The sequence below is a fragment of the Triticum aestivum genome, chromosome 3D, assembly GCF_018294505.1.
Source record: "Triticum aestivum cultivar Chinese Spring chromosome 3D, IWGSC CS RefSeq v2.1, whole genome shotgun sequence".
In the NCBI taxonomy this organism is placed as follows: domain Eukaryota; kingdom Viridiplantae; phylum Streptophyta; class Magnoliopsida; order Poales; family Poaceae; genus Triticum; species Triticum aestivum.
Genome location: NC_057802.1, coordinates 580,517,392 through 580,527,931, shown reverse-complemented (window position 1 = coordinate 580,527,931; position 10,540 = coordinate 580,517,392). Strand labels below are relative to the sequence as shown.

At 51.2% G+C, this 10,540-nt stretch overlaps 1 protein-coding gene across 1 annotated transcript; it reads left to right on the top strand.

Annotated features, from left to right (window-relative positions):
• Window positions 1–4,961: 4,961 nt before the first annotated feature.
• On the top strand, window positions 4,962–9,753 carry LOC123076572 (B3 domain-containing protein Os03g0619600-like). Its single transcript, XM_044498747.1, has 8 exons — window positions 4,962–5,124; window positions 5,954–6,051; window positions 6,134–6,522; window positions 6,621–6,810; window positions 7,311–7,563; window positions 8,897–9,007; window positions 9,107–9,330; window positions 9,454–9,753. The coding sequence occupies exons 1-8, from the start codon at window positions 4,962–4,964 to the stop codon at window positions 9,751–9,753; spliced, it is 1,728 nt and encodes a 575-aa protein (XP_044354682.1).
• Window positions 9,754–10,540: the final 787 nt, after the last annotated feature.

Sequence of the window (10,540 nt, the reverse complement as noted above, 5' to 3'; positions counted from 1 at the left end):
CCATCTCTGGAAGAAGATGACCACCACGTCCACCAGCGTCACCACGCCGGGCACGCGTCGCCGCCGGCACCCCCATGGTGCCTAGAGGCCGACAAGCCCCGACGAACACCACACCTCGCCAGCCGCCATGGCCCAGATCCAGATCGGATCGGGGTCAAGGGCCCCAAGCCGCAGCCGCGGCAGCACCACTGGACGGTGCCCTGCCCTCCACCCCGCCGTAGGACCGAGTCATCGCCGGAGCTCCGCCGCGCCACGCCGCCAAGCCGCCACCGGAAGAACTCGCACCGCCGCCAGGGGAGAGAGAGAGACGCGCCAGGGAGAGGCCCCGCCGCCGCCGGCACTGCATGGGCTTTGCCCGACTGTGTCCCTCGGCGGCAGCGAGGGGGGAGGGAGGGTGGAGGGGGGCTGGCGGCGGAGGGCGCTAGGGTTCCCCCGAGTCACCTCAGAGAGGGACGCGGGGGACGAGGGGGACGAGAGACAACAAGAGTTTGGCAACAAGCGTGGGTACCTTATTTGCATTTTAATGATTAGGATTTAAAATCCAAATTTTATAATCTATATTACTCCACATATATAGTCTACAAAATGTACTACCAAAAGAATGTAGACAAACAGTATATTCTGCTTTTTTAAGTAAGGGCAACACATTATTTCAAGGATTGTACTCCGCTAGCCCATGCAGGTGCACGGGTTGATGACTAATGTTATTAATAGTGTTTTGCAAGGTGCCCGAACAATGGTACAATAGCATACGTGAGTAATGTGGCAGCGGGACATAACCTCAAGTTATAAGATTTATCGAGGTTGAAGCCCCTGCAATGTGAGTAACAACCCTAAGCTCGCTTGGCTGAAATTATAGATATAACAAAGTACAATGTAGGATACTTGTACACTAAGTTGCTGGAGATATTTGGTGGCCGATCTTGACGGGAAGTCCAAGAAAATCATCATCATCACCATCACCATAAGGGCCTCCACCACCACCACCATCCCCACGACCACCACCACCACCACCATCATCTCCATGTGCACCATGTACGGTGATGGGCAGCTTCGATGTTGAAGTAGAAGACACACCCTAATCTCGGTAGCTAGATATTTATTCCCAGCTTTCGGTCAGTGGAGCGCCTTCTTTCTTCTGTGTTCTGGTTGGGGACGGCTTGTTCTTTCCTTGTCATGGCTTCTCCTTCCTTTGTTTGGAGGGGTCCGGGCGATGCCTTATTTGTGTCTTCCTTTCTTGGCCGGTTATCATTGAAACTTTCTGAAGATTCCTTCCACTCACACCTAGCCAGATGTGGGCCCAGTTCCACTTATAACCGGCAAACTCCCCATTAATATTCATAGTGAAGTCTAGTCAATCGGAGCTCTCTTATCTTGTACTCGCTCTGTCCCATAATGTAAGACGTTTTTTGACACTTCAAAAAAGTCTTACATTATAGGACAGAGGGAGTAGATGATACCTTTTTCATATTTTAAATGTGTTTTGGAAGCAAAAAACTAAGCATTGGCGAGATGAATAAGTGCTAGATGGATATGATATGAGGGACTTTGGTACTAAAATATACTCTAAAAAGTATGCATAAAATCTACTCACCAGCGCACCGCACGCGCCACTGTAGCAACCGAACCAGCCAGCGTGGGTGAAGACGCCGATAAACGGGTCTAGCTAGGCTCCCGCGTGTGGCTGTGGGGCGCACCAATGTCTGCCACATGAAGGAGGCCTCGGAAGCGCCATCGGTCCACCCATCATGGACCTTCCAGCCGGGTTGCCCTGGTCCAAGCCATTCGGGGAAATCGGACAGCTTGGAGCATCTCCGAGAAGCCCTCGACGCATGCCACCTCGATGGCTAGGAGCGCTCGCATCACACGCGCCGACTGTAGCAACATAACTAGCTGGCACGAGCGAAGACGCCGATAGGAGGGCCCGGCTAGGCCATCGCGCGCGGGAGGGTGCTTGCAGGCGCCGCCCAATGACTGTGGCCCCGGGGGACTGGACGATCCATGCACCGGTCATGGACGCATGCCAACTATAGCGACCACACTCCCTCAGTCCTGTCACGGACTCTCCAGCATGGTCCCCCGGGTCTGAGCCATCTAGGCAGATCGGACGGCTAGGAGATGCCCCGAGAGGTTCCCACTGCAAGCCACACGGCAACTTACGGCTATAAGCATCTCTTCGCCCTCGAGCATCCCAGGAAGGCGGGTAGTCCAGGATCCTTGGTAGGAGTAATACTAGGGATCTATTTGATGTGTTATGTTTTCACACATGCAACTGGGTTTTCATTTGAACCTTGTATTCAAGAATCATAGCACAAAATCTAAATTTATTTACAGACATGAAAAATATATTAATCACTTTATTATTGCGCTAGGGCATATTTCCAATAGACATGCCAGTTGTCTAGATGTGATGACAAAGTTGTTGGGGATCGTAGCAGAATTTAAAATTTTTCCTACGCATCACCAAGATCCATCTATGGAGTATACTAGCAACGAGGGGAAGGGAGTGCATCTACATACCCTTGTAGATCGCGAGCGGAAGCGTTCCAATGAACGGGATTGATGGAGTCGTACTCGCCGTGATCCAAATCACCGATGACCGAGTGCCGAACGGACGGCACCTCCGCGTTCAACACACGTACGGAGCAGCGACGTCTCCTCCTTCTTGATCCAGCAAGGGGGAAGGAGAGGTTGATGGAGATCCAGCAGCACGACGGCGTGGTGGTGGAAGTAGCGGGATCCCGGCAGGGCTTCGCCAAGCTTCTGCGGGAGGGAGAGGTGTTGCAGGGGGAGAGGGAGGCGCCAGGGGCTGTGGTGTTGCTGCCCTCCCTCCCCCCACTATTTATAGGACCCCTGGGGGGGCGCCAGCCCTAGGAGATCAGATCTCCAAGGGGGGGGGGGCTAGGGGGAAGGGGGGGTGGCTTCCCCCCCAAGCCAAGTGGGGCGCCCCCCACCCCCAGGGTTTCCAACCCTAGGCGCAGGGGGAGGCCCATGGGGGGGCGCCCCAGCCCACTAAGGGCTGGTTCCCTTCCCACTTCAGCCCATGGGGCCCTCCGGGATAGGTGGCCCCACCCGGTGGACCCCCGAGACCCTTCCGGTGGTCCCGGTACAATACCGATAACCCCCGAAACTTTCCCGGTGGCCGAAACTGGACTTCCTATATATAATTCTTCACCTCCGGACCATTCCGGAACTCCTCGTGACGTCCGGGATCTCATCCGGGACTCCGAACAACTTTCGGGTTTCCGCATACTAATATCTCTACAACCCTAGCGTCACCGAACCTTAAGTGTGTAGACCCTATGGGTTCGGGAGACATGCAGACATGACCGAGACGCCTCTCCGGTCAATAACCAATAGCGGGATCTGGATACCCATGTTGGCTCCCACATGTTCCACGATGATCTCATCGGATGAACCACGATGTCGAGGATTCAATCAATCCCGTATACAATTCCCTTTGTCAATCGGTATGTTACTTGATTCGATCGTCGGTATCCCAATACCTTGTTCAATCTCGGTACCGGCAAGTCACTTTAATTGTACCATAATGCATGATCCCGTGGCTAACTCCTTAGTCACATTGAGCTCATTATGATGATGCATTACCGAGTGGGCCCAGAGATACCTCTCCGTCATACGGAGTGACAAATCCCAGTCTCGATCCGTGCCAACTCAACAGACACTTTCGGAGATACCCGTAGTGCACCTTTATAGTCACCCAGTTACGTTGTGACGTTTGGTACACCCAAAGCACTCCTACGGCATCCGGAAGTTACACGATCTCATGGTCTAAGGAAAAGATACTTGACATTGGAAAAGCTCTAGCAAACGAACTACACGATCTTAGTCACGATCTTAGTTTCCGTTCGTCGTCTTACTCGTGAAAACCCACTTACTAATTAATTTGACGGTGTTGGTTTTTCTATGAAGGGCGCCCTTACCTGGATGGTACTTCACCGATGTGACAGCCCTGATGAGCTCTATCCCGTGCACGCCGACGCCTCCACCTCCACGCCTGTCGCCCTCGCCGCCGACGTCGACCTTTGGCATGCTCGCTTGGGCCACCCCAACCCCACCGTTTTGCGTCAGATTCTTAGAAGTTTTCTTTCTCATGTAATAAGCTTGACGAGCATACTTGTGAGGCTTTTCGCTTAGGCAAGCACGTTCGTCTTTCCTTTAGTGCGTCTACAACTGTTTCCACTTTTCTGTTTCAATTACTTCATAGTGATGTTTGGACGTCTCCCGTTGCGAGTAACACCGGGTACCTTTACTATTTGGTGATTTTAGATGATTATTCTCATTATGTGTGGACTTTTCCTCTTCGTCGCAAATCCGATGCTTTAACCACACTCACCTCCTTTTATTCCTATGTCACCGCACAGTTCGGTCGCCTCATTCTTGCACTCCAAACTGATAATGGAAAAGAGTTTGACAACGTTGTTCTTCGCACCCTTCTCGCCTCTCACGGCACCATCTTCCGCCTAACTTGCACATACACCTCACAGCAGAACGGCCGTACCGAGCGCATTCTTCGCACTCTTAATGACTGCGTTCGCACGTTACTCTTTCACTCTAACGTGCCCGCTCGGTTTTGGCCTGATGCTCTTGCCACTGCTACCCTTATAGTTAACATCCGTCCATGTCGTCCTCGGTGGAACAACGCCCCTCGCCACCTTCTCTTCGGTGCGCCGCCGTCCTATGACGGTATTCGCATCTTCGGGTGTCTTTGCTATCCTAGCACCGCGTCCACCACTCCACACAAACTCGCACCACGTTCACTCCCATGCGTGTTCCTTGGCTATCCCTCTAACACTAAAGGTTACCGGTGCTATGGCACTGTCACTCATCGCGTGTACACCTTGAGGCACGTGTATTTTGTCGAGACGATGTTCCCTTTTTTTCCGTATTTCCGGCTCTGGCTCCCTCGGCGCCGACCCCCGCGCCCCCTGCTTGGAGTGATGCGCGGCCGCGACCCCATGTGGTCCCACCTGCCTGGCGCCTTCTGCCGCCGCCCGGGTTCCCGCCTCCCTCCCCCCGAGGTCGAGTCGGACCGGGCCCCTGGGTCCCTGACTCTCTCCTACGAGATTGAGTCCGACCGGGGGCGCCGCGGCAAGCACCCTGGTCCCGGACGGCGCCCCCTCTCCGGCGACGGGCTCGACACCCTCGTCGCCCGTCGCCGCTCCCGCCGCGGCGCGCCCGGCTGCCGCCGCCTCTGGCCCCACGGCCGCCGACGCCTTTGGCCCCGTCGCCGCCGCGGGACCGGCTGCCGCCGCCGAATCAGCCCCCGCTGCAGGCCCGGTCGGTGTCGCGGTCCTCAACCTCAACTATACACAACTAGGAGGTGGGCTAGGATATACATAAACACATGCAACACATATATATTCAACACCAACTAATCAGTCGGAAGTTAATTTGGACCATGACCGTATTTTCAGATGTGGATTTTACCGTGTTCATCAGAATCCTAAGAACAGCGTGATTTGTCCATTTAGTTGTATACTCGATGGTTTCCTTTATCCACAGGGTTTTTAAGCTTTCTTTTTCTTTCAAAAGAGTGGTTTTCAGATTTATCTCAAGAAGATAGTACCAGATCCAGATGGACATTACGTTCCTCTGCCAAGTCCGCTCTCTAGATCTGCTGTAAGAAAGGAAAAAAAGACGAACATTCTGATTGATCAGAGAGCTGGTCCGGTCCAACCATCCATGTACATGAGAGGGTTAGGAAAATCTGCAAATGTTCCATAGGACAAAATGTGGTATTTTCATATGGGAAATTAGGCATAGAAATTCGAAAAAGATTAATAATCTGAAAATGCTATATAATCAAGAAATGCAAACGAAACGAAGTCACAAGATCAATGTCAAACTAAAGTGACGTGTTTGATCTGTGACCCAAGTAGTATGACCAAATCTTGAATGATTAATACCACCTGACATAATATGTGTTTAGTTTTACAGGACGCATACAAGATGAGCAATCCTTGTGAATGCTGTCAGAGCAAGCTGAAGTTTATTCGGCAGATAAATGGAAATTTTATGCATAGGTCAGTTTTTTCTGTCTTTTCTGGTTCAGTGGTTTTCACAGTTTTCTCGTTGCATTAAACATTGTTTGGAACGCTGCTTGTTATAGGTCTTACCAGAGTGGTTTGTTAATCAACTTGGAAGAAAGATATGGAGAACAATCAAACTTCAAGCCCCTAATGGGATCATATATGATGTTGGAGTTACTGAGAACATGAACAGAATTATCCTCAAGCTTGGGTGGGCAGCATTTCTGGATGCTAATGAAATAGAAGAAAACTTTTCGTTGATGTTTCGGCACCTCGGAAACGGCCCGTTTGAGGTTACAATATTTGATTCCAATGGGAAGGAGAAAGCCTCGAGCTGTCACCTTGTTGATAATTCGAGTAGTTCTCATGATGGTGCTACTCAGTCGTCAGCAGGGGAAGATTCAAATACAGATGGAAGCCAAAAGGAAAGCTCCTACTGTTGCAAAAAATCATCAACGATGCCTGCAATATCTTATTCTTCGGATGAATTCTCAGGTTAAGTTGTGTAATCAGATTTTTCAGTTACTCCCCACTACATTGGTCTCTTACTATCGAAGATTTCGTTACAGCAGAAGACAATTCTGTGGAGTCAGATGATCAACAGAAGCTTTCAAACTATTATGTATTATCAGGGCAGTGCTATCTTACAGAATCACAGGAGGTAAAAATGCTTGCACTAGTGAAGAAAATTCGACCTGAAATCCCTATGCTTGTTGTCCAGATGAAGAAGAGCGATGTAAAACAGGGTCCTAGTCTGGTACGTAAGCTTTACCATCGCATTTTGTATAAACTCCTCACTATCTGTAGCCATGTACAGTTTCTTTTCTATTTAGGAAAGTCCGTGGTCTTGCTCTAATTGTAACAAACCTCTGAGGATATGTTTGCACAAATGGCATAGGTTAAGGTGTTGATAGGTTTTCGCCCCATGATATGTGCTTTTAATGCGAACACATGTAGTGGGTTTCCTACCAATGTGTTGAACTCGCTCTTCCCTTTTCCCTTTCTGGATCTTGTTCTCGGACTGATGTATTTCTGTTATATTTTTCATGGCAAGGGGAAGAGCCCGGTTCAATTTGTATTTTGAACAAAAGGCATACACACAACTAAATCAGCATTATTGTTGCCTTATCGGTTAAAACCATGTGTATTGGAACAGTTTAGCCTTTGTGACAAGTCGTCTTGCCTCTTTAGTACTTGGGCTATCATATAAAACAGCTCAACCGTATCACCATCTCTTTCTATCCCTTTGTCAATTAGGTAATACGTAAGGATTATGCACTCGAGCACTTGCCATGCAAAGATACAAATATAATACTCCAGCTGCCTAGGAAAAACAAGGATTGGCACTGCAGATTCACTATCAGGCCATCTGGGACGTCTGATGCTGGTCGGCGCAACCTTTCACTGGGGAACTTTGTCCATGACAATCATGTTAGAGAAGGTGACATCTACCTCTTTGAACCAATGGCAAATGCTAAGCAGAAAAGATTCACAATGATTGCCCATCTCCTTCACAAAGAGAGCATTGAGCCTTGGCTAAAACTGTGGATCATATAGAAGTCTAAAGCATCAGGCGCCCGCGCTAGGTTTCCCTCCCCGCGCCGCCACCCGCGAGGCGGCCGGCGAGGGCCTCCAGATCTGCTCGCCGCGAGCCTTCCCTCCTCCTCCCTCCTCCCTCGCCACTGCCAGGGGGCTCGGCCGGGCGAAGCCCGGCCGGCGCCAGCGGCGGCGGGGCCTGCTCTTCCCCCGGCGCGACGGGGCGGCGCGGGCCGCTTCTTCGGGTGCGGGCGCGGTGCTAACGCGGGGCACCGCGGCGTGGCGGCGCGCGCCTCCTGGCGGGCGTGGCGCGGCGTGGCCGGCTGCGCGGTGGTGTGCGCCTCGCTGTGGCGGCCGGTTCCGTCCGGCAGGCGGCGCGGGTTGCGGGCGGCATGGGCGGCGGCTGGGGTCCGGCTTCGGGCCCCCGGCGGCTGCATTGGTTCCTCTCCGTCGCGGGCGTGCGGTGGTGGTGCGGCTCGGCCGGTGGCGGTCCGGCGACCTGGTGGTGGTGGCCGGCGGCACACGTGGTGGTGGTGCTTCCACTTGGCGGCTCTCTGTGCGGGGACGCAGGGGAGCTGCTTGGACAGGGGCGGCGGCGTCGATGGCGTGCCGGCTGCAGCGCGAAGGCGGGAACTTTACGGGCCTCGGAGATCCTGGTCGGGCCTGTGCGGCCACGGGCCTGGTATGTTCCTGCTATTGCGTCGGGTCAGCTACCGTCTTCGACGGTGGAGGTGGGGCCCTCCCGCGTGCCGACGGTGCGGCTGCCCTTGTCCCGGCTCCTCTCCTCCTTTGTGCGGACCATGCTTCACGGTGTCGTGGTGAGACGGCGTGCGAAGCTTCGTGACCGGATTGGCGCAGGGTGAGGGTCTGTTTGGTGGCGAGCTCTGGAGTGCCTGAGGTGGAGGTTGGGATCGGGAGAAATCCCTGTTGGCTTGGCCGACACTGACGCGGTGGCGCTTGTGGGTACCGCCCGACCTTCCTGAAGGGCGTCGGGGCTACCCTTCCTCTCTCCTCACAGCGTATCGGGGGAAACCCTTGGCAGCAGCGTCGCCATCGCCGCGTCCCTTCTTGGAGGTGCTGATTGGTACAGGCGCTTCGGAGGCTCGGAGCTTGGTGGGCGATCTCCGGTGGGTGCAGCGGCCACGAGGCTTCTTCATTTTTCTGTCGATCTGCCGTTGTTGGCATTAGTTTCTCTTGTATTTTCTCTTTCTTTTTTTTTGGGCGTGACTGTGCTGCTTCCGCCCCAGCATCTATCGTTGGATGTATCGGTTGGTTGCTTTGTATACAAAACGGGGGGAAACCCTTTTTCGGTAAAGAGAGCATTGATCATTCCCCTGGTGCAAGAACTGACATTGGCTCAAATCATGGAAGGACAAGCAAAAAGATGGCAGTTGCTATGGAGGAACCACCTACCGATGGTATGCCAGCTTGACACTAAGATCTTTCCACTGCTAGGATGTATATATTGCATATTAGTTCGCATTATATTTTTCTGATTCATGTGAAAACTTGTCCAGGTGAAGAGTACTCTTCGGAACATGGAGAGCATGGAGTCCCTGATGATTCTGAGGGAGGTTCTGAGCCTCCCTTCATGTTGCCTGACAAATCCTGTCTAACACCAGCACAGAAGGAAAAAGTGTTCGAGAAAGTCAATGAAATCAAGTCAGAACTGCCCTTGTATGTTGCTGTCATGGGCAAGAGCAATGTCTGTCGGGGTGGTAGCTATAACATTCCCGTCCTAGTAAGTTCAGGGGAAAACATTTTCTGTTGCTGCCCATTAGTTCAATATAGATGGGAACAAATTTCCATGTATCTCCGCCGTTGTGTCATTCTAACATTTTCCCTGTCTTACCTATATAAATAGTGCTTTGGCTCGCAATACACAAGCAGATATCTTGTTCAGAAGTCTGCTGCTGGCCATCATCGTGGAAAGAATCGACATATAACTTTGGTGCTCCAGCGGGAGGGGAAGAGCAGATCATGGACTACCAATGTGCAACACAGCATGCGACACACAGCTCATATAATGAGGGTTCTCAAAGGATGGACCTCTTTCGCCCGCGCCAACCGCCTGAGGGAGGGGGACCTCTGTCTCTTCAAGCTGATGAAGAACAAGGAGCCTCTGACTATGATGGTCTACATCATTCGCCATGAGAAATTTTAGCCTGAAGCATGTATTGCATGCTTGCTGCTCTGGTGATCCTGAACTTTTGGTAGTGGAAAACTTTGTGCCTTATCTTGGAACGAGGGAGTCTTACAGCAAGAAACTTGTCTGCTATCATGAGACGTTATCTTAGTGTTTTCCTAATCCTGCCAGAACTTTGTTAATTTGAGAGTAGTTTGGATGGGTCAAGTTTGAACAAATTATGATTTGTTTCTGAAGTTGATTTGAGTGAAAATGTTTTTTTATGGGATTCAGATTTGAACTTGGAAGATGATGGTTTACATCATTCGTTGTGAGAAATGTTAGGCTGACGTATGCCTTACATGCAACTGCTACTTTGATCTTGAACTCTGGGAGCGAAAGCTATGTGGCTTATCTCAAAATGAGGGAGTCATTGAGCAAGAAACATACATGTTTATCATTACACGATGATCTTGGTGCTTTCTTATAGAATCTCCAATAGCTGCCCTATGATAGGGCACCAAACGATTAAAATTTGGAGCACAAAAAATTAACTCTTAGGGCACGAGAAAGTGGCCGTAGCACACCAAATAGGGACTGCAACAGTTGCCTTAAAATAGAGATGCCCTAAAATAGGGCAGCGGCACCACAAATTTGTTCTCCACAATTGCGAACATGAGCTATGAGAGTGAGACAGTACTGAGTTGTAAAATAGCCATGATATAATTCAGTGCATATATATGTTTTCTAGTGACAGTACTAAGTTGTAAAATAGCCATGATATAATTCAGTGAAGATATTTTCTTCTTTTTTCTTTTGTAGATAA

Excerpts from the sequence above, each read along its gene's own strand:
- LOC123076572 (XM_044498747.1), top strand. The coding sequence starts at position 4,962 with ATGCGCGGCCGCGACCCCATGTGGTCCCACCTGCCTGGCGCCTTCTGC. Across the intron at positions 6,523-6,620 it reads TCATCAACGATGCCTGCAAT|AGCAGAAGACAATTCTGTGG; the intron begins ATCTTATTCTTC and ends AGATTTCGTTAC. Across the intron at positions 9,008-9,106 it reads GGAGGAACCACCTACCGATG|GTGAAGAGTACTCTTCGGAA; the intron begins GTATGCCAGCTT and ends AAACTTGTCCAG.